This window comes from Microcaecilia unicolor, chromosome 3 (assembly GCF_901765095.1).
Source record: "Microcaecilia unicolor chromosome 3, aMicUni1.1, whole genome shotgun sequence".
NCBI classification, from domain to species: Eukaryota; Metazoa; Chordata; class Amphibia; order Gymnophiona; family Siphonopidae; genus Microcaecilia; species Microcaecilia unicolor.
Genome location: NC_044033.1, coordinates 342,598,288 through 342,623,257, shown reverse-complemented (window position 1 = coordinate 342,623,257; position 24,970 = coordinate 342,598,288). Strand labels below are relative to the sequence as shown.

The 24,970-nt window shown below is 41.4% G+C and overlaps 1 protein-coding gene across 1 annotated transcript in view; it reads right to left on the bottom strand.

Annotated features, from left to right (window-relative positions):
- Positions 1-15,179, bottom strand: part of TAAR1 (trace amine associated receptor 1) — a 71,660-nt gene extending 56,481 nt beyond the window's left edge. The window contains exon 1 of the mRNA XM_030195502.1: positions 15,102-15,179. Coding sequence (XP_030051362.1) covers positions 15,102-15,124 — 23 coding nt within the window. The 5' untranslated portion in view covers positions 15,125-15,179. The remainder of the gene's footprint in view (positions 1-15,101) is intronic.
- Between the last annotated feature and the right edge of the window lie 9,791 nt (positions 15,180-24,970).

Genomic DNA, 24,970 nt, shown 5'->3' with positions numbered 1-24,970 from the left:
ATAAATAAAATAAATAAATGTATGCAGTAGTATCCACATTAGGTAAGGTTCTTTAGTTGTCTTAGAAATTGTAGTGCAAGATATATTTTGAGCAGAACCAAATTCCCAAAACTTAGAGGTAAAATTTTCCCTTTGAACACAGCCGATACTCAGGGGTTTTGAGTATTCAAGAGGGGAATAATCGAACAGCGCCGGCGAAATTGATGGCCGGCCATCTTCGGGGCCGGTGCCGTAAGTGGGTGGAGCCGGGTTTAGAATAGGATCGCCGCCGGGTTTAGATGGGATGGCCGGGTCCGAATTTCAGCCATAATGGAAACCGGACCCGGCCATCTGAAACCCGGCGAAATGCAAGGCATTTGGCCGTGGGAGGAGCCAGTATTTGTAGTGCACTGGCCCCCCTGACATGCCAGGACACCAACCGGGCACCCTAGGGGGCACTTAAAAAATCTTTAAAAAACAAAACAAAATTAGCTTCCAGGTGCATAACACCCTTCCGTTGTGTGCTAAGCTCCCCAAATCCCCCACCAAAACCCACTGCCCACAAGTCTACACCATTACCATAGCCCTAAGGGGTGAAGGGGGGCACCTACATGTGGGTACAGTGGGTTTGGGGGGGTTTTGGAGGGCTCAACATTAACCACCACAAGTGTAACAGGTAAGGGGGGATGGGCCTGGGTCCGCCAGTCTGAAGTGCACTGCACCCACTAAAAAACTGCTCCAGGGACCTGCATACTGCTGTCATGGAGCTGAGCATGACATTTGAGGCTGGCATAGAGGCTGGAAAAAAATGTGTTGTTTTTTTTTTGTGTGTGTGTGGGAGGGGGTTGGTGACCACTTGGGGAGTAAAGGGAGGTGATCCCCACTTCTCTCCGGTGGTCATCTGGTCAGCTCGGGCTCTTTTTTGGGACTTGGCCCTAAAAATACATGGACCAAGTCCGCACAGTGAAATACTCATTCGAGCCAGCATTTTTATTTTCATAATAAGGTGAAGCCGGCCATCTCGTAACCCCTGCCCTGCTCTGCCCCCCCCCCCCCTTCCCGCCTTCGCTACCCTACCAACATGCCCCCTTGAAGGTTGGCCGGCGCCGCAACAAAAAAGCAATTTTGGCCAGCCAAAATCGGCTTTCGATAATACCGATTTGGCCGGGATTGAGAGATCGCTGGTGATCTCCCGATTTGTGTAGGAAGATCGCTGGCGATCCCTTTCGAAAAAAGCCTGATTATCTGGCCTCTATGACAGAAACAGAAGGCATCAGAAACTGCAGCCAGCTAGCCCAAAGGACATGCTCAAGAGCCAAAGAAGGCACAAAGTTCCTCTTCCCCATCATCCCACAGAAGCTGTGGCTTTACCTAACCTAAGGAAAGAAAGTGAGCAGTCACCTCTACTCACACTTCCAACAGAAAGAAGAGGTCGGTAATGGTCTTTGGACAAATTCCAATTTTACAACTTTGCAATAGATATTATAGTGCAATAAGGCCTCTTTTACTAAGGCACGGACTGTGGTGTATTCTATAACAATGCGCATAGATTTTAGAAATGCCCATGACCTGACCATTTCACACCCATGGCCATGCCCCCTTTTCAACTATGCAACTTAGAATTTACGCTTAGAATACGCTTAGAAAGCTGTTTGCGTAAATTCTAATTAATGCCAATTATTGTCAATAATTGCTTGTTAAGTGGCAATTATCAGTGTTGATTGGCTTGTTAGCTAATTAAGTTGCATGTGCAAATCCAGAAAAGACCACATTTGAGTGCGCAACTTAAGTTGTGCTATATAGAATCCGAGGGAGACAATGTAAAAATTGCCCTTGCATGTTTACTTACTCTGATATCCATAGGGTGTGCTAGCTGTTATACTGTAAGTCTGATTACTAAGATTTTACATAGACACACCCTATACAAATTGTATCTGCATGTGAAATTCTGCAAGAAGTTAGATAATCTTGGCACTAATTGGCTCATTTTCGAAAGAGAAGGACGTCCATCTTTCGACATAAAACAGAAGATGGACATCCTTCTCCCAGAGACGTCCAAATCGGTATAATCAAAACCCGATTTTGGACGTCTCCAACTGCAGTCCATCGCAAGGATGGCCAAATTTCAAGGGGGCATGTCGGACGCTTAGTGAAGGCGGGACATGGGCGTGCCTAACACTTGGACGTCTTTGACCCATAATTGAAAAAAACAAGGACGACACTTGGACATTTTTACCCGGACGTGTTTTTATTACAAATAAGGAACAAAAAGATGCCTGAAATGTCCAGGTGACCACTGGAGGGAATCGGGGATGACCTCCCATTACTCCCCCAGTGGTCACTAACCCCCTCCCACCATCAAAACACATCTTTAAAAATATTTTGTGCCAGCCTCACATGTCATACTCAGGTCCATGACAGCGCATTCAGGTCCCTGGAGCAGTTTTAGTGGGTACTGCAGTGCGCTTCAGACAGGCAGACCCAGCCCCATTCCCCCTACCTGTTACATTTGTGGAGGAAACAGTGAGCCCTCCAAAACCCACCAGAAACCCACTGTACCCACATCTAGGTGCCCCCCTTCACCCGTAAGGGCTATGGTAGTGTACAGTCGGGGGTAGTGGGGTTTGGGGGGCTCAGCACACAAGGTAAGGGAGCTATATACCTGGAAGCAATTTATGAAGTCCACTGCAGTGCCCCCTAGGGTGCCCGGTTGGTGTCCTGGCATGTCAGGGGGACCAGTGCACTACAAATGCTGGCTCCTCCCACAACCAAATGGCTTGCATTTGGCCATTTTTGACATGGATGTCTTTGGTTTCAAAAATTGCCAAAAGTCAGAAACATCCATGTCTAGGGACATCCAAATTTAAGGATTTGGACATCTCTGATGGTATTTTCGAAACAAAAGATGGACGTCCATCTTTTTTCAAAAATACAGGTTTTCCCACCCCTAGATTTGGACGTTAAGCAAGGATGTTCAAATCGCAACTTGGACGTCCCTTTCAAAAATGCCCCTCCAAGTAGACAGGGACTTTGATGATGGTATTAAAAAAGTTAATTCTAAAGAAAACAGCTGTACTATGAAGGACCAATTAAAAGAAAGATAAAGTTCAAGCCAAAGCTCAGAAGTTTAATAACTTGACCATAATTAATGGAAAATTACTCATTTTGCCACATTATGCTACAGCTTCTGTACTTAACTCTGTAATATTTTCATTTACTAGGTTTCTGTTAGAATATATATTTAGCATTCACTCTTTACTTCCCAAAAGGAACTAATATTATCCATCTTCTAATTATAGAATGCAAGCAGAATTATTGTGAGAACCTAAGGAATCTCTAGTGGTTCTGACTTTCTCAATTTTCTCATGGATTCATTGTTTATTATTACATTCCCAAGTCTCCACATTCATTTGGCTTCCTGACTCACACAATATAAACACTGTACATGTTTATAATCCTAGTTAGACAGCAAACACACAATATTTTGAACAAAATAAATCTGCCAATCTGAAAACTGATAAAGTATTTTCAGGCTTGCTTTCATCAACATCAGATTGTTCCAGAAAGGTGGAATAGGGTTGTAACTATGGAAACAGGCCTTCCACAGTACTTTGGTTCATCTCTGGTTATCAGGAAATGTATTTGTTACAAATTAGTAGATTATGACAATTGAAATTTGGTATATAAAATAAATATATTAAGAAAGGAGATATACATATTAGTTTCCTGTAAATATCACTGTAGTATCCCTATACATTAATTGATAATTAAACCAATAATATTTTATCTCACCTATTTCCAGTTGTGGAAATTCTGTATTGGCTTGGTGGAGAACTTCCAGGTCCACACCGTCATGATTCCCTTCTGTTATTTCAGTGATCCTTCTTTTCCATGAAGTATCTTTCTTGGAACAGCTTTTTTCTCCTCACTCCCTTTTATCCATTGAAGGCACTGTGTTTATTCCAACTCTACTTGTTAAGGGCAGGGGTTCAATGAATACTCATTGGATGTTATCAGGAAGGGGAGAAGGTCACATCCTTTGACATGGCCTGCTGTCCATTCACTGACCCCCCTTCTTGGAACAAGCTGGTTTTCAGACAATTACAGTCCTATGTCCCAGTGTCAAGCCACAAGTGCATCTGTAGTAAATGCTTTGCCTTGTGAGGTTTAAGTTCTTATGATGTATGCGCTCTGCAGTCATATTTTAGTCAAAGCAAAACCCACAATGACCTTTGCCAGTGACTAGCAAGAGGAGATACCAGAGCCATCTCATTCTCCTTCCCCCTGCTTTCCTAGTTGAGACAATTAACTATCTGTGCTTGCTGCTATTTATTATCTTGTGGAGCTCACCACAAAAGACATCCTGTGTTATCAGTTTCCTGCACAGCTGCACCTATTTATTGAGACACAGAAATGATATTAGCTTACGTTTCATACAAAGGGTGTCCTGTTTTTTCCTTCAGCTAATTTTTCAGGATTTCACAGCTGGAACACTTACAGTTCCTACCTATTCTATCCCCTTAACCGAAAAGCAGGGCACCTATTCCTGTATCTGCAACATCACAATTTACAAACAATGCTGGGTGCTCAACCTAAGCAGTAAAATTTCAGCCACCTAGGATTTGATGAATTTTCAACCTTAAATTTGTCTACTAAGTTCAGCAGAAAATTTGCACAGATCTAGGTGGCCAAAATGTGTGCAGCTGGTTTCAGACCTGAGAAAATCAGCATTTACCTACATAATTCCTCTCCCAGGAACTTTCTCTGCCTCTAAACTTCAAGTCCATCTCCTAGCATTCCCAATTTTAAAAAATTTAAAAAAACTTCTTGGCTGATTTCCTCATCCCTCCTTCCTACATGATCCTATCTCCTAGTTACCTAACCTATCACTAAAGACCTTGAGCAGAGTGCTGGCATTTCCTACCCCTGCAACCTCTAATAGTGTGCTTCCCCAAGCAGATGGCTCAGAGTTGCTCTGTCTATGCTCAGCGTCAGCATGGCCATACATAATATATAGGACCATATAATCCTGTGATTGTTTCCTGCATTGGAGAAAATTTGGGGAAGGATGTGATGTCAGTCGAATTTTGCATTCATTCTATTCTATATTAACTTTATTTAACTTCGATATGTCTTCTCTCAGCTCAATACACCTGGGATTAGATGAGCTACTCTTATCATATGCTAACAACATCGTGCTCCTCATACCAATTGCATCTTCTTATTAAGATCTAATCTGTTCTGTAACACTGGGATGAATGCTATTCAGACCTGGTCTTTGGCAAATAAACTAAAACTGAATACGCAAAAGACTAAGATCTTTTGGTACCGGAATCGAGGAATTGATGTCCCAACTTCAACACTATCCAATGATAGAACCTTCACAGTTGAATAAGGAGCCAGAGTGCTTGGGGTCCTACTCGACTCCTCACTATCATTTTCCTCTCATATGGAGCAAAACAATATTTAAAATGAGTCAACTACACTACCACTACTACTACTATTTAGCATTTCTATAGCGCTACAAGGCATACGCAGCGCTGCACAAACATAGAAGAAAGACACATAGGCAGGTCATTCTTTGATCAAAAAGCCTTTGCACTACTGGTCCAAATGCTTATCCTACCGCATCCGAACTACTATAATGTCTTATTTTTTGGTATTCAGACCCAATATCAGAAAAAGCTACATAGAGAACACAGCGGCAAGACTCATTTTCAAAATGAATAGATATACTAGCATTTCATCATATCTTGCTAAACTACATTGGTTACCCATAGCTGAAAGAATTAGGTTTAAAGCCACCTGCCTAGTATTCCAAATTCTGTAATGTGTCACATCTGAATTGCTGATTAATATCTCTTCCGTTTATATTGTTCACTCCAACAGATTGAAAAAAAACAATTGATTTTAGCCCCACTGTTCTATAAGGGAATCCAATTTCAGAAGATCTTCAGCTAACTCTTCCCTGTATCTGGAATCTCGTTATGGAACTCATTCCACTTGCCATTAGAACAGAGATTAACTACTTCAGCTTCCAGAAGAGGTTAAAAGCTTTCCTCTTTCCAAAGACTGCTACATAACAACCACCACTTCCTTATGTCCCCTGTCTATATCAAATGAAGCACCTTTACTACTCTCGCACTCTCTAGTATTATATAAGACTGAATTCAACCAATAAGATTGTATTTAACCACGGTTCTACCTATGACATTGTATCCAACTGTCATTCCACTTATGATATAAAATGCATTGAACCCTGAACAGGGGATATTAGCAGTATATAAGTCCTGATTTGAATCGAATTGAATTGAATATTAAGGGCCCTGTTTACTAAGCTGTGCTAGCATTTTTATCGTGTGCTCAATGCTAGAGTTGCCTATCCAGCTTTTTTTCGAAAGAGAAAAATGCCCAAATTCCGACCTAAATCGGGAGATGGACGTCTTTCTCTTGTGGGTGCCCAAATCGGTATAATCGAAAGCCGATTTTGGGCGTTTCCAACTGCACTCCGTTGCGGGAACGCATAAAGTTGACGGGGGCGTGTTGGAGGCATGGTGAAGGCGGGACTGGGGCGTGGTTATCGACTGAGGAGAGATGGGAGCGCTCGGCTGATAATCGAAAAAATAAAGGCATTTTTAGCCAGAATTTAGGACACTTTTTCTGGACCCTGTTTTTTCACGAACAGGTCCCAAAAAAGTGCCCTAAATGACCAGATGACCAACGGAGGAAATCGGGGATGACCTCCCCTGACTCCCCCAGTGGTCACTAACCCCCTCCCACCAAAAAAACTCAAACTTTAAACACTTTTTTTCCAGCCTCTATGCCAGCCTCAAATATCATCCCTAGCTCCATGACAGCAGCATGCAGGTCCCCCGAGCAAATTTAGTTTAGTTGGTGCTGCCCGGACCCATGCAGAAAGCAAAAATTGGAAGGAAAAATAAAACATGCAAGAGCAGTTGGGGACCTCCAAATTAAAAATTAGTAAAAGGGAGATTCAAACCAGCCACCTTCTGATTCCCAGGCCAGTGCTCTAAGTACTGCATCACAGAGTCAGTTGATTAGACACCCTTCCCTTTCCATTAAGTCCCTCCAATTTTCTGTCAGCCAATCACAGCTGTGGAGGAGTGGCCTAGTGGTTAGGATGGTGGACTTTGGTCCTGGGGAACTGAGTTCAATTCCCGGTACAGGCAGCTCCTTGTGACTCTGGGCAAGTCACTTAACCCTCCATTGCCCCAGGTACAAATAAGTACCTGTATACAATATGTAAGCCGCATTGAGCCTGCCATGAGTGGGAAAGTGCAGGGTACAAATGTAACATAAATAAATATATGTTCCTGTGGGTGACTAGCATTTAGTGTGTGTGCTAAAAACTTTAATGTGCCCTTAGTAAACAGGGCCCTAAGGGAAAGGGAATTGATATACTGCCTTTTGGTGGTTTTTGCAAATATATTCAAAGTGGTTTATATAGTATATGCATGTACTTATTTGTTCCTGGGGCAATGGAGGGTTAAATAACTTGCCCAGTGTCACAAGAAGCTGTAGTGGGAATCAAACCCAGTTCCCCAGGATCAAGGTCTGCTGTACTAACCACTAGGCTACTCCTCCTCCTAAGTCTTATATGCAGCTTTTATTCCAAAGAATTCAAAGTGGCTTACAGTAAGTAAACCTTCTCAAAAAAGGGAATTACAAGACAATTTTCCAAAAATCACTTAAAATAAAGCAATTATTCCTAAAGACAAAGCATTTTTAAAATTGTTCTTATATACAAGATAGATGGTCATTATCTAAATTAAAGAGGAAATTATAAACAATTTCCTCAAAATTCATTCATATTCAATGACTAATCCTTTGTGACAGGGTTTATAGAACACTGCCCCTCAACCTTAAGAAAAGTCCCTCTCTAACGAGCCGGGGCCACCTTAAAAGTACTGATCCCACCCAAGGAGGAAGTGAGCCAGGAGGGGCAGAGTCAATACCTGGGAGTTTAAAAGACAGAGCCAGTATGAGTTTAAGGAGGCCCAGGGAAGGAAGAACTGAAACCCAAGTTTATGCCTTCACTGAGTATGTTTAACGACTGTGACCAGGTTGAGGTAAGCCAACTTTGTTCCTTGTTAAGATTTGCAAGCTTTGTTGAGGTCCGGTTGGGGCCAGACCAGAGTTTCAGAAGACCCAAGAACTTCCAGGCTATGTTGGGGGTGGGGGGGCAACCAACCCCACCCCACCAGTCACAGACTGCTTGCCCGAGGCCTATTTCAGACTGTTGCTAAATAGGAGAAACTGTCACATCTAATGTTCCTGGTCTGTGAAGCAACAGGTCCCAGGGCTCAGGTGAATGAAACATTTATTTTCACGTTTATATCCCTTGTCTGACTGAGTTATTCCCAGGGCTACCCCATAACCTTCACCCTGGGTCTCACATCCTTGAAAACAAACAAACAAACAAACAAAAAAGTTAGAGCCTTTCGAAAATGCAAATAAAATGACAGTTGTCTGATTTGAGAGGAAATATCATTCTAAATTTTCTTGTTCTGGTGTGCAAACGTTTACCCTCCAATAGAGGTGTATATTCATGGTAATGCAGCTGCTATCTGTATCCTATTATCTTAGTCGATTGGGAAGTAAACCCCTATGAATGAATGTGTATTAGAACTAAGCAATAACCCACATTACTATGCCAGTTCTATTGCAGTTTAGACAACAGAACCATAAGTAAAGCAACTTTGAAGATCCACTAAACCTCAGGGCCACTGCTGAAAAGACCTTACCTGCCTGCATCTGAAGTAAAACAGATTTTTATTTTCTTAATTTTAAGATATTGAAAAGCAATGTAGAAGTCTCTCCTGCCTCTAGCCTTGCATCCCAATTGCTATTTTCGGCGACATTAACTGGATTTCCCATATGAAAACTAGACTCTTAGCTTTCTGGGGAATTTTAAAACTACCTTTCTCAGAATTTATAATCGGAAAAGGTCATGTTTGTCCCATTCATTGGCAGCAACTTAAAGCAGTAGAACTCTCCAGAATTCACAAATTACCAATTTAGCTGTTTCTTGCCTCTAGAGTATCTTTCCTTGATGCTATTCATACACCTTCCTTTCTTTGTTGCCCTAATATATTTTATTTCTGATGACAGGAGCCAAAAATAAAATAGGAACTCATTTTCGAAACAGAAAAATGTCCAAAAAACAGCACAAAGCAGCAGATAAACACTTTTTTTTTCCTAAAAACACCAAAATCACTACTTTCAAAACTCATTTTTAGATTTCTGGAGCCGGCTAACGCATAGCCGGTTAAGTGCAATATTCAGTACTTAACCAGTCAGGTTAACCATATAAATTGGACTATATCAAAATTAGTCCTGTTATTATGCAGTAACCCATAACCGCTTAAGTTCTTTTACTAACCTATAAATGCATTCACTCTGCTGCTCCCCAGTATCTCTCCACACTCGTCCTTCCCTACTCCCCTTCCCGTGCACTCCGATCCATGGATAAATCCTTCTTATCTGTTCCCTTCTCCACTACTGCCAACTCCAGACTTCGCTCCTTCTGTCTCGCTGCACCCTACGCCTGGAATAAACTTCCTGAGCCCTTACGTCTTGCCCCATCCTTGACCATCTTTAAATCTAGATTGAAAGCCCACCTCTTTAACATTGCTTTTGACTTGTAATCACTTGTAACCTCTTGCTTCCACGTACCCTCCTCTCCTCTTTCCTCTAAACATTAATTGATTTGCTTGCTTTATTTTTTGTCTATTAGATTGTAAGCTCTTTGAGCAGGGACTGTCTTTCTTCTATGTTTGTGCAGCGCTGCGTACGCCTTGTAGCACTATAGAAATGCTAAATAGTAGTAGTAGTAGAATATCGCATTTCACTAGCTATGAGTTAGCGGAAATCTGGAAATTCATTGCCGATGCCGGGACATGTCCCAGCATTTAATTTCCGGGTTTAACGCCAGCAGCGGTCAACGCAATGCCTGTTCCCATCTGTTTCTAGAGGTTGGAGATTCCTAGGGATGGGATGGGAGGCAGAAAGAGGGCAGTGTTGGATGAGGTTTGTGGCAGGCACAAATGTGTGGGCCTAAAGGCGGCACTTTAGTGTGTAAATGACAGTATTCTGTAACCTAAACACATACCGGCTGATATTCCTGGGTATTCACTGCTGGACGCTGGCATTGAATATCCGGTTTTAGGCTGGCCGCTAAAGCTTATTCAGCTGATATTCAGCCTGCAGGAGGCAGGCCGGCTAAGTCCCATGATTGGTGCTGAGCCTGGATATTCAATGCCAAGATGTTTCCGGTGACCAACGTTGACCATCCATCTCTTTTTTGGGCCAGTTTAAACTTAACTGGCTAAGTCAATACTCAGTGCTGGCGGATTAAGTTTATAGCAGCCAAAGACAGGCCTGCTATTTGGCCAGCCCGATTCAGCAGTTACACATAATCTGTGATGCGCTGAATATTCACAGCTAACCAGATATATTGCATGATATAGCTGGTTAGCTGCAATGTGTTAAGCAGTAATATTCAACAGAGATAACCAGCTATCTTACGTTAACTATTAGCACTTAGCCAGAAGTGCTATTTAACTGGTCAGTAGCCATGCCTGGCTGAATATCGGCTTGAATATAGTGCTGAATATCGGCCGGCATGGCTTTAAGTGCAATATTGATCCCCTGACCGCATAAACTGAACCGCTGAAAGATAGGACTGCTATATATATGCAGTACAATTTAAGCAGTTATCTGATGTGGTTAAGGGCTGAATATCGGCACTTAACCATATAAGTGCCAACTCTGCCTTTGGAATGCCTACAACTTAGCCATTTTCAGCGCAGACACTAACCAGATAACTGCTGCTGAATATCAGCAGTTAGCCACAAACAAGCAAATAATTGTTTGATATGTCATGCCCCGCCTATGAGCCTACCTTGTGAATGCCCCCTTGCCATTAGGCACTATCTGGCCGATATTCAAAATCATTTAACCAGCCAGGAATGACTCCAGTCCGGTTAAATAACATTTTAGCACCTAACTATGAATATTCAGCGGGAGATAACTGGTTATCTCCTCTGAGTATTTGCAGTTAGCAGCTTGTTGCTAACCGACTATATCGCACAACATAGCCAGTTAAGCGTGGATATTCAGTGGTAAGCCAACTAAGTTTAGTAGGTATAATAGGGCGACATACATAGCATATCTATCTTTAACCACTAAGCACTTATTTATTTACAATATTTATATCTCACATTATCCCAGCAACCTGAGTTCAGTGTGTGTGGCTAATACAGTGAAATCACATCATACAGAACACAAAGTGAACATATTATTAGACTATGAATACATAGTACATTGCAATAGAAAGAGAAAGTAAAAAACAGTGGAGAATGAAAACAAGATTCAGTAACCAAAAATTGACTAGGCGTGGAGATCAGTACAGTATCCACACCTAAAAAGTTTCCAAAGAGGAAAGTTTTTAACATCCTCTAATCACACTGACCCCTCACTGACTTCGGCAAGGAATTCCAACAATTTGTGCCCTGATAAGCAAATCCTGCTGCAAGAACTGATTTGTAAACAATGTTCTTACAACTTAAAAAAAAAAAAAAAGTGCTCAGCACTGCCAGCTGAAAATCTATTACTTTTTTTTTCCCCAACTAGATACTATGGAATCATTTCTGCACTATGCCTCAAAAAGTGTGTCAGTTAAAGAAATAGGACAAAGACCGAGAAGTTGAAATAAGGACAATAGAAAATATCAAAGAAAAAAGAAAAGCTGCCTTTTCCAGTGATCTAGACAGTAAAACTGCTTAATCACTCGATTTGCTAATGCACTGATACTGATTTGTCCACGCCAATTTCTTTCCTGTCATAGCACATAGAAGGATCTGGATTTTAAGATCTCATGAGCTTTTCCAGAAGTCTCATTGACTGTTTTGAATTCACACCAGTATAAGACCTCTGAATATAGATCACTTACTTTCAGCAGTGACTAGTTATCAGCTGATCTCTTTTGTTTTCTACAAATAGTTGTACTTAGAGCTTCTGATTTAAATTTTTTATTTTTTTATTTATTGAGATTTTTTTTTTACACATTTAAATCTTAATACAAGGATTAACACTTGATCCGGAAAAGCATTACAAATCTAAATAATATCAAACAATAATCAATACTAATAAATTCTGACACATTATAATAACGCTCAAGTCCACATTATTTTGGGGGGGGGGGGGGGGTTTCCTTCTGCACAAGTTAAGAGGAAATTTAAAGAATTCAATTTTCAAAGAAAAAATGCAGCTAGGAAAAAACAAGATATTAAACTATTACACTCCCTCAGCTCTTTTTGAGGAAACAAAGGATGTTAAGTGGGATGGTTCCATGAACACAAATTTAAGTGTTTTATAACAAACAATACACTTGCAAGGAAATCTAAAATAAAATGTGCCTCCTAGTTGCAAAACTGCAGGTTTTAATAAAAATTGTTTCAGCCTCTTTTGTGTATCCCTCGAGATCTGAAAATAACAGTATTTTTAGTCCCATAAACAATTTTTCTTTATTCCTAAAAAAAAAAAGACAAAAAAGCCACTGTGGCAACTAAAGTTGTTGGAATAACCCGCTCAGTGTCTGAAGTTTCCAAAAGGGCAGTAACATCCAGTGGTGTCTGTTGCTGTGTCGAAACTGAATCTTTCTGAGGTATATAGTACATTTGTGTAAAAGGGGGTATATTAACTTCAGGAATTTCCAATATATCCTGCAGATATCTTTTCAACATCTCCAAAGGACTTATCATTTTTACTTTTGGAAAATTTATAAATCTTAAATTATATCTTCTCATATGATTATCATATAATGCCGCTTTACTTCTGAGACTTGAAATATCCTTTATCATTGTTGTTTGTACATTTCCTATATTTACAAGGTTTTTCTCAGTATTTTCCAATTGTTCAAAAGAAGATCTTATATCTATTTCATTTTTCACCACTCTGTTCTCTATCAAAGAGTTAGTTTGCTGTAGTAAAGATAATGTCATTTGGGAAACTAAATCCCACAAAGAGTCCAATGTTACCTCTGCCGGTTTTTCCAATATCCCAGGAAGCACATTAAACAAAGGTTCTGGAATCGTCCCACCTTCTTTGCTTCCGTGTCCCGCAACTGATGAAATGTGACTGCTCACCTTAGGGGGTATTAACTGTCCCCCTAATTCCCTCTCGAGATGATTCCTCTGAGCTTCACTAGAGCTTTGGTCCACTTCACTACTTGGCGTTGGGCCTCTCGATCCCTCGGAGGGAGAGCTAGTCCGCTGAGGCTGCGGGGGTGGAGCTCTCTGATCAGGGCTCAGCATAACATCAAGCCCTGGAGTCGCCGATAATTCCTCCATAATGCCGGCATCTCCTAAGGGACCGCTCCTGATCTCTCTTTCTTGTCCTGGAGTCCTCAAAAAGCGGTCCATAGGTCCAGCAGGTAATAAGGTAGGCATTGGCGAAGCTCAGACCGCTGCCCTACCTCTTCTTTTTGGCATATTAGTATTAAGGAAAAGAGGTTCTCCACATTCCTAGGTGCATGTCGCCATCTTGGATTCCCCCATGAACAGCCTTATTTATTGAGATTCACTCAAGGCGCTGTACAGTAGGTACCGTTTAACATAAAACTTATAATTTTGTTTACAGCATAACAATAGTAAAATAACCAAGTATAAACTAAATACAACAAAAGAGATAAACTTGAAAACAGTAAATTGAAACCTACTAATAGAACTACCATGAAACAGTATAAAAAATATACACATTTAACCGCACTGGAATTCAAATACCAGAGATATAATACAATGTTAGCATAACACTAATGATACATCTAATAAGTATGCATTAGAACATTCAACTAACATAGATATGATGTTAAAGATTTTCTACAATACGGCTTACCATATAGCTGAGGGAACAAGAGCAGATGTGTGGTACAGAGTCAGTTGGGATAATTTGATGGTTAGCTAAACTCAAAGCAACCTCTTTTGTATAGTTAAGCAAGAGATAAGGAACTGATCTAAGTTACAGTGTGTGAAGCAAGCTAGTTCTGATGCAGAATGAGTGTATAGTCAGTCACCTTATGTATTAAAAGCTTGGGAGAATATTAGACTGATAATAAATCCCAATGTAAAAAAAAAGTGTTTTATTGGATGAACACCAGAAAAACACCACTTCCCCTAATATTCTCTTTCCCCTCCTACAGCTTTTCTTGAACTCTCCATTCAGTTTTTGGACTTTGTCCATGCTGCAGAAGTCTATTTACTTGATTCAGTAGAGAACGCTACTATTTTTTTTTGCACCCTCAAAGAATCCCAGATTTATAATTTCTAGACACCTAAAAATAGAAGCCTCTAATGTACTCTTCAAAAAGCTCTGTGGAAAATCTTTTCATCTCTTTGGTAAGATTTTAGAACTGTGTTCTTGAGCAGCACCAAGCTGTGGATTTAGTCTAATGACCGTCACATTCAAAATGCTGTTTACATTTCAAAAAGAAACAGGGAAGTAGAAATAGGGAATAAATTACAAAAGAGAAGTCAGAGTACTCTAGCTGAGCGTCAATTTTATTGTTCTTTTTGCTGTTACTAAATGCTAATAATTTTGAACATTGTCAGCACCTGCTCTTATTTATTTCTACTGTATGCATGACTGATAGCAATGAATTAATTTTATTCTTAAAATCATAATTTTAAATAGAAAGTTATGTCCGCAGTGAATGAAAATATGTAACAGAAACTTGACTATAAGACAAGTTGTCCACTTAGTCCCTTTTCTTGTTACTTTTCTAACTAAAATAGGGCTCCTTTTACAAAGCCACAGTAGAGATTCCCAGCAGGGCAAATGCAACAAAGCCCATTCATTTCCTATGGGCTTCGTCACATTTGCTGCGCAGGAATTACTACTGTGACTTTGTAAAAGGAACCCTTAGTAAAGCATTGCTTTAACTATATAAACAACATATTAATTACTGTGCTAGGAGACCAGCAGGTTACATCTAATTAAGGCTTCATCATTAATATATTAGTACATTAAGAACAAAATGCTCCAATACGCATGCAGACTAAAAATGAACTTTATTTCTACTCAGATTAATATGAACCCCCTACCTTCTGAGGAATAAGGTCATCATAATGGGCCACAGTCATTGAAATAATTCAGTGCACAATATTCCCAGGCTTCATCTGGTGCAAGTCTAAGTAGTATTTGAGAGAAGAATGGATTTAATCCCTACTGTTGACGTAAAAATTGACCATTCAGGCACAGATAAGCAATTAATAAATCATTGTAAAGACAGGTTAGCAGCCATGAGGAAAATAAATGTCTTTCGTGTTAAATCAACTCCAAGGCCATGAAAATAAACAATTCAGCTAAAGATGAAGATAAAATACAATTCATTTGCACACGCCCACAATGTTGTTCCTGTTGGCAACAGACTGCAAAAAGTTTGTGTGTTGCTATAGCAAAGTTCTTTGCTGTTAGGAACTCAGGAATAATATTTCTGTTTAGACTGGGTGTGCGGTTGGCACTTGAATAAGCAAGCACAGTTAGAATTTTGTCCCACATTTTATTTTGAATCCAACTATACCGAAATGAGTTAGAGTGACTATTTCACTCTGCCACGAGGTTGCCGTTGCTCTCAATGGGCAGTTCTAGTCTCTGGGTTTACTTCCATTGCATGCGAAGCCTGGTAGCTCCCAGAGTCATCAAGATGGACTCTGTGAGGGATCCTTCCATAGGTGAGCAGCTACAAGTTCATGACCCTTTTGGTAGACATATGATAACAGGACTCCTCCATTTAGGTGCCCCAGGGAGCACATAACCTAAAATGGCATCTGGATGCTCCAATCCCATTATAAAATGCTAGCGTAAACCCATATTGGTGTGCCTAAATGTAGATGAGACCATTTATGCCAGGTCTACAGCTGGAATAAATGGGCACACCTAAGAGTGCTATGCAATATGCATAACTTATAATATTCTATAAATTGCATGTGTAAGTTGGAGGCACACTCATGCCCCTCCCATGCTCCACCCACATGTACACCCTTGCAATTCCATGCTAGAGCACTTATGCACTATCTTATAGAATAGTGCATAGTGCACTGATGCACACATGGGCGTGTAACTGCATGTGCCCAGCTATATAATTGCCTTTAATTTATAAAGGGACACATACTTTAGGCAGTAAAGTACATGCCTGCTTTGGTGGTATGTTATTCATTTATACACAGATATAGCAATATATATGCAGAAACAAGAGGAGTGAGAATGACCACACTAATGAACCAGGATGGCAATAGAACGTCCTTTATTCAAACTGTGGATGTGTAACCAAAAATACAGCAACTTTTGACAACTGGGATTGTCTAGGTTCTTTTGCAGTTCGAAGAAGAAAGCTCTTGTTCTCTATGTGATTTTGCACACAAGGTGTGTACACATATCAGTGTATTGTGAAGACTCCTGAAGAAGGCTTTGCAGCTGTAACATGGCCTGTTTTGGGTCTGCGCTTTTGGTTACACATCCACAGTTTGAATAAATGACTTTCTGGTGCTCTCCTGGATCATTAGTGTGGTCTTCCCCATGCCTCTTTTTTTCTGCTTGGCTTTGTTTGTGGGAGTGATTTGGTTCTTACCGACCAGGTTTGAAATGGTGGTGCTTAGTTTGCCATGGACGTGCGCAGGGCTGGAGCTTTGGTAGAGCACCAAAATAGGTGTGTAGATTATAACATAGTATAACTTACAAGGGCACTTGATGAGGAGTAGCCTAGTGGTTAGTGCAGTGGACTTTGATTCTGATGAACTGGGTTCAATTCTCACTGCAACTCCTTGTGACTCTGGGTAAGTCACTTAACCCTCTATTGCCTCAGGTACAAAATAAGTACCTATAAATACTGTCCACCTTATAATCGAACGAGAAAAACGCCCAAGTTCCGACCTAAATCGGGAGATGGACGTTTATCTCACAAAAACGAATAAAGCGGTATAATCGAAAGCCGATTTTTGGACGTTTTCAACTGCACTCCGTCGCGGATGCGGACAAAGTTGATGGGGGCGTGTCAGAGGTGTGGCGAAGGCGGAACTGGGGCGTGGTTATCTGCCGAACAAAAATGGGTGCATTTCACCGATAATGGGAAAAAAGTATGCGTTGTTAGCTAGAATTTAGGACACTTTTCCTGGACCCTGTTTTTTCACGAATAAGGCCCCAAAAAGTGCCCTAAATGACCAGATGACCACTGGAGGGAATCGGGGATGACCTCCCCTGACTCCCCCAGTGGTCACTAACCCCCTCCCACCACAAAAAATGAAGTTTCACAACTTTTTATTTTCACCCTCAAATGTCATACCCAGCTCCCTGACAGCAGTATGCAGGTCACTGGAGGAGTTGTTAGGGGGTGCAGTGGACTTCAGGCAGGTGGACCCAGGCCCATCCCCCCTACCTGTTACAATTGTGCTGCTTAATGCTTATTAGTCGTCCAACCCCCCCAAACCCACTGTACCCACACGTAGGTGCCCCCCTTCACCCCTTAGGGCTATAGTAATGGTGTAGACTTGTGGGCAGTGGGTTTTGAGGGGGATTTGGGGGGCTCAACACACAAGGGAAGGGTGCTATGCACCTGGGAGCTCTTTTACCTTTTTTTTTTGGTTTTGTAAAAGTGCCCCCTAGGGTGCCCAGTTGGTGTCCTGGCATGTGAGGGGGACCAGTGCACTACGAATCCTGGCCCCTCCCACGAACAAATGCCTTGGATTTATTCGTTTTTGAGCTGGGCGCTTTCATTTTCCATTATCACTGAAAAACAAAAACGCCCAGCTCACACATTGTTGAATAAAACATGGGCGTCTATTTTTTCCCAAAATACGGTTCAGTCCACCCCTTCACGGACCCTTTCTTGGAGATAAACGCCCATGGAGATAGGCGTTTTCATTCAATTATGCCCCTCTATGTAAACCAGTTTGAATGTAGTTGCAAAACAAAAAAAAAACAAAGGCGGTATATCAAGTCCCATTCCTTTCCCTTTCCCTTTATACCAACTCTAGGGCTAGTGTAAATTGCTATGCCTGCCACTTACACTAGTATTTTATGTAAGGCATATTCCATTGTATGCCTGGATAATGAAAGGGTGGGGGAGGGGGCTTCATACATAAAGCATATATTGGTTGGGACCAACAGAAGCCAGGAGCCATAGGCAGTTTCACCATAAAAGCAGCACACTCCTTTCAGTCAATAAGATAGGCCACACCAGGATTGCTGTTCTGAATTTACTTTAAAGTCACTTTAGACAAATAACAGCACAATGATAACAACAGAGACAGCAACATAAGAAGAGAAAGTATCCAAATAATATTTACTACTACTACTACTTATTATTTCTAAAGCGCTACTACTACTACTACTACTATTTAACATTTCTAAAGCACTACCAGGGTTATGCAGCGCTGTACAAAGAAGGACAGTCCCTGCTCAAAGGAGCTTACAATCTAAAGGACAAAAAAGTGCAGACAATCAAATTGGAGGCTACTAGACGAACACAGTGCTGTACACTTGAACATGAAGAGACAGTCCCTGCTCGACAGAGCTTACAACCTAATTAGGACAGACAAACAGGATAAACAAGAGATAAGGGAATATTAAAGTGAGGGTGATAAAATAAGGGTTAGGAGTTAAAAGCAGCATCAAAAAGGTGGGCTATTTTTATCTTTAGTCCCATTTTCTCTTCTTTCCTATCTTTATTTTCTCCTTAAATCTCCCCACAAATGGAAGTAGTATATGATATAGTAGTTAATTTCAAAAGCGTATCACATCAGAGATGCTGAGACACTCCGGGGTTCTGAGGATCCACAGCAGCACTTCAAGTAGCTTCGTCCTGGATGGATGCGAAGTGTCACAGGAGATCTGATGCTGTAAGTGGTTCTTAATTCCTCAGCCTTTTGGGTGGTTCCAGGATCCAGCTCAGATGATGGGTAGTTCTGGGTGGCCTGCTGGAAATTCACAACTGGACACGACTTCTTCCTTTCTCCATTGCCTCAGGTGTTGAGTACAATAGGTTCCCAATTTCCTCTGTCTCATTGATAATACGGAGCTTAAGTAGCTGCTGTTAATACTGTGGAGGGTTATTATTGATATGACGTGTAAATCCAATTTTTAGATATTTTGCGCAAAGTGTCCAAAATTCCAGTAGTGAACATGGCCATTTTCAAACCAGAAAAATGTCCAACTTTTTGTTTCAAAAATGACTATTTGCTAGACATTTTTGTGCTCTGTGCATCTTACTGATGAAACTACATGGTCTATCACCATGCATCTCAGATCTGCTATCCTGTGCTGGTGTTGTACTGTTATGATTGGAGTTGTGAGCCCTTGTGCCCCGACTGAGCACGGCGAAGATGGAGTGCCACCGCGCTTGGTCAGGCAGCCAGACAACCCCAAGCTTCACCTGCACTTAGCCACTGTCCCCCAAGAATGAGCCCCTGGGTTCAAGCGGCCGGCAGGACTTCCGGAACCAGCGGGGTTGCGCGACCACTGACCAGACAAGCGGGAGCGCAGACACAGTCCTGGAGCAAGGAGTCAGCGAAGCAGCAAAAACAGAGAACAGTCCGAAGTCTGGGCCGGCAGCAACACAGCGTGAAGTCAAGAATCAGCCCAAAGGTCTGGGCAGGCAGCAACACAGCGTGAAGTCAGTAAACAATCCGGGGTCAGGAACACAGGAAAACACTGGAACAGATGAAGACCACAACCTCTATGCAAATAGAAGCCGAAGCAAGGAAGGACTGGAAACAGGGCTTTAAATAGTGCAGGGATTAGGCTCAACCATGTGCAGCTGTTCCAAGATGGCCGCCCCCATCAGAGGAGATGATCTACGCCCAAATATGAGCTTCCTTCCTGAAGCTGCTCAACTCCAAGATGGCTGCCACAAGCTGAGATGCCAACTCCAAGATGGCCATCCTATCCTGGAGATACCACATCCAAGATGGCCGCCGCATCCAAGAATGCCCATACCCTGCGTGAGCAGGCTGCACCTCTGGAGGAGTGTAGCAGAGCGTAACATGTACGCAGTGTTGCACTAATGGTGCCCTGATGTTCTGGGTGGAGAATCTGGAGTGATGTTCTGTTATCCTAGCATGGAATGTCCTTCTCGACTTACCAATATAAACTTTATTACAAGGACATCTGATGTAGTAAATCGCATTCATAGTAAGGCATGTGGTCTGATGTTTTAAACAACATAAATCAATTAACCAAAGAGATAAGAACTAAAGAGTAGCAGATAAGAGATTAAAAGCACCATCAGAAGGAGCAAGGAGCATTTTACAGCCAATCTGTGAGAAGCATGGAAACATATGTTTTTATGTTTCTGGCAGATTCGCTGTAAAAGATTGAATGATGCTGGAAATGGAAGTTGGATAAACTGTGCAGAGGACTACTGAGATCTATATCTCTTACAAAATTGTTTGATTCTTTTTGCAATGACCTCACATTGATATTACTGTCAATGTGCCTCACTGTTTTCATTTTTCTGTTTCTTTATCTATTTGTACAATACTGCAGTGCCTATTAAAGGGAAGGCTTTATTATTTATTTTCAAGTTAAAAAAGGTCTCAAGTCTTAAGAAGAAGGCGGCATAGTGAGGTATGCACAGACCATGAACTGATTAGATGGGGCAAAATCGATTAAGCAAAGACTGACAGGTATTGCTTTTTTCTTTGTGAATAGACCCGAGGTTCCAGTATCCCCCCATTGACAAAGCTGGATAGTGAAACAGGCTCCTGTCGGGATATGAAGATTCGGGAACTCAAGACTCTGTAATATGGTGTGAAGATATTTACACGCACCGGAAGGGTCAAGATAAGTGACTACTATCAGCCTGCCATTATTTGCGTGATTATATGAGCAGATATATATATATATATATATATATATATATATATATATATATATATATGCACTGTTATGTGAGCAGATTGATACACATAAGAACGGCAGTAGGAACTGCTAATAACAGCAGCTGATAATCTTAAATATATATGAAAAAACAGAAAAAAGAAGATAAGTTTAACAAAAGAAGAAAAATTTCACTTTAGATTATTAGCATTTGAAGGGAGGAAGGGGATCTTGTCAATGATTACAAACTGTCACAAAAGGGTTCTCACCATTGAGTGAGCAAAAAGATAAGATTACCCAGTGACTATATATATGAGACTTCCCCCTATAGTAATATAAGAATAATTAAAGATAGAACATAGCAGTAGTTGACTCCAGATCTTTCTATCTACCATAGAGTTGTTGACATGTATAGTGATAAGTAGATTATAATTGCATAAATTTCACAGTTATTTCTGGCATAAGCAGCATAAAATGTATTGAACTTTTTCAGGAACTTGCCAGGTATTTGTGACCTGGATTGGCTACTGGCTTGATGGACCTTTGGTCTGTCCCAGTGTGGCATTACATATGTACTTATGTAGACCATGGGGTCTCCATCAAAGTGCGGCAGTGCAACAACTCAAGGCTAAGGTACTGGTGGAGTCGGAGGAGGGACCACTGGGGTGGAACCTGGAGGACTCGACACCACTAGGGCTGTGGTACGCATTGCCGTGAACTGCGTAAAAAACCCCTGAAAGATTCTCATTAGTTGCTGTAACTGAGCCTGCTGTTGTTGGACCACCTAAGCTAGGTCCTGGAGGAATTGAAGAGGCAGCTTATCATTTGTGCTCATGGTTTCGGCAAACTGTCTCTATTGGGGAAGGTGAGTTCTTGGACTGTTGAGAGATTGGCTCTACCTGTACGGCATAAGCATAGAGCAGGTCCTCATTGACAGTTGCTAATGGAACCGCCTGGCAAAGTCTAGGAGCTGGAGAAGGCAGGGCCAGACTCAGACTAGCTGAAGCGTAGGACTAGGCACTACCTAGCAAACTTGCTGGAATTCAACTGGAACAGTCTAAAGGTTGGCTCTTAAAAGAGCCCTTGGGAGGGCTGGCTGGAACACAACTGGAACAGTCTAGAGGTTGGCTCTTAAAAGAGTCCTTGGTGGCAGTGGGATAAATGCTACCTGTGCACTGCTTAGCACAGAGCAAGTCCCCGTTGGTAGCTGCAGGTATCAGAACTAGAATCCTAACACTGGCCAGTTGCTGACCTTCCCTTAAGGAGGTTGGCTCTTAAGAGCCTGTGGGTAAAAAGAGGACAGGAAGGCACACAGGACTAGACAAGATGGGAACAGACAGACAGGACTTCAAGAACAGGACAGGGTAGGAAACCAGGAACAGAGGAAGGCAGGAACACCAGAATAGGCAGAGCTGGAAACAGATAGAGGCCGGGCTGTAGGGCTGGATGTGAGAAGTTCTGAAAACAAGCAGGGCTGGATGCAGGAACAATCAAGGCAATGAACACTGGAGTAAGCACAACTCTAGAAGCCTGTTGCCGAAGCACTGGTGGCATGTAGAGCACTTCCTTAAACATCCCTTAGCCAGGGAATGAAATCATCTGTCAGTGCCCCATTTATAGCTATAAAAGGGAAGTACAGCAACCTGGAAGTAAAGACTCACAAGACTCTAGGCACAGAATGCTGCAGGCTTCTAGCAGCATCCTGAACCAGGTGAGGGGCGAGACAGCTACAAAATTTCAGTCTCAGGTATGGACTAATTATGTCTTTAAAAAATGAGAAACGTTTACCAATAAAAAAGTAATTAACCTCAGAAATCACATACCCCACTTGAAGTACCTGCAGTTTTTAGGCTGGAGAATATGAAAAACATCAAATTTCTGAAAAACAAATTGCAGAGTCCCATTCTACTGACCTTATAGGGCCTTATTCTATAAAGGTTATGCTCCTAAATTTATACTCCTAAAATTTATGCTTCTAATTTATGAGTATAATTTAATCTTCTAACTTTATGCTCCTAAATTACGAGCATGATCTATTTAGGAACATAACCTGTATAGAATAAGGCCCATAGTATGCACAACTTTCAAAAATTAAAGTTACCCCTCCAAACTTTTATTGCCTTTCTCTGTTATTTGTAACCCTCCTTTTGGTACCTTTTCACTCAGCAGGTCACAATTATATTTTATTTTGTAACATCAGAATAGCTCCCCAAGAGATCCAGTCTAGAATTTTTATCGATGCCTACTAGGTTTTTAGAAAAGTGTTTCCGAGCTTTGCTGAGTCATGTATCAAAGTAACAGCTGCCTATTAGACCCACTTTTCAAACTGACAAACAGGAAGCAGTGGCCTACTAATAGCAGATCTTTTTAAATAGAAGGGTGTATCAGTAGGGAATGAAAATTAACAAAACAAGTTTCTACTAAGATTCAAGAGCGGATCTTCTTAATTGTGTCAAGCTACTGTTATCAGCGTAGCAACTGTGCTATCACTTTGTGCTGTTGATCTTCCAAATACACGTCACTTCTGTTTTTGAGTGCTATGGTTGCTATGGCTGGTGAGACTCTGTTTAAATAAAAATACAATATATTGTAAATACAATTTATTATGGTTTATTCTCAGTATTATCAGGATTAGTGATATAAATAATGAGGATAACGTTCAAAGGGATTTGCCTGAGTAGATCTACCTAGTAATGATCTCACTCACACCAGCAAACAATACTTGAGGACTTTCACGGTGCACATGCTTTTAGCCTGTCTAATAAGAAGCATTTGGGGGGGGGGGGCATGTTTACATCAGTGGATAAAAAATGTGATGGATCTGACAGAGAAAACACCCAGAAAAATCTTTCAATTTAAAAATCCTTCCTTCCTTACAGGTCAGAAAACATTTGTTTGGCCAGACAAAATTTATCAAGTTACCTGGTTGGGTTGGAGCTGGAGGATGCCATGGACAAAATTTGACTTTAACTGGATAGTGCTGTGAAAGTTACTCCATTAAGAATGGTAGTTACTTATGGGCACTGAGGGAATAATACACCATTTTGGCCAAATAGCATGCGTTAAATGGCAAAATCATGTGTTATTTGCTCTTAATGGATATTAGTTTACCACAGCATGAGCTCCTTTTGTTTTGTGGATTGCAGTGGTATGTTATAAAAATGCACTCGTCTTTTTTTAAAATGCTCAATTGGGATTATATATGCTAATCTCAACTTTGTTACATTTTTCAGACGTATCCATCTACTTGCTCCCATGATATATCTGGATTCTATTAGTCTGTCTCACTGTATTTTCAAAAGTAAGCTACATTGAACCTGAGTTTGCTTGGGATAATGTGTGATATAAATGTTTTTAAAAAGTCCATTATTTCTAATAATCTTTTTGCTATTGTTTTCAATAGTGTTTGCTATTGTTTTAGATGAGCCAGTGTGCAGGCATTCTCTACCTACTGGCTTCTGCCCATATAATGGGCTAGATAGGCTCACCCCCATCTCCTGTTTTATCTAAACTCCTTGGTAAAAAGGGTGGAGGAACTGTGGGTGCAGGAAAGAGGGAAAAAAGATAGGTAAGGGGGACATACTTGGAGGAGTGGGGAAGGGAAAAGGAGAAATAGAGCACATGGGACAGAAGGGAATGGAGAAGAGAGGGGGACATGCTGCTCATGGATATGTGTATCTTACTTTTAGGGCCATGTTTACTAAGCCACTGTCCCAGTGTGGCAATACTTATGTATTTATAACTTTTTAGTATGTGCTAATGCTAGAAACACCCATAGGAATGCAATTGGGTGTCTCTATCGTTAGTGCACGCTAATTTTTAGCTAGGGTTACCATTCGTCCGGATTTCCCCGGACATGTCCTCTTTTTGAGGGCATGTCCGGGGCGTCCGGTGGATTTTGCCCACACGCACATTTGTCCGGATTTATGGACAAAAGTGGGCGCGGGCGGGCGTGCATGCATGCGGGTGGGCGATTGGGTCTGGTCTCGTCTCCCCTCCCCTTCCCTACCATGTTCTCTGGTGGTCTAGTGACGTCTTCGGGGCAGGAAAGAGCCCCCTCTTTCCTGCCCGGAGCGCTGCCTCCCTTGTCCATCATCCT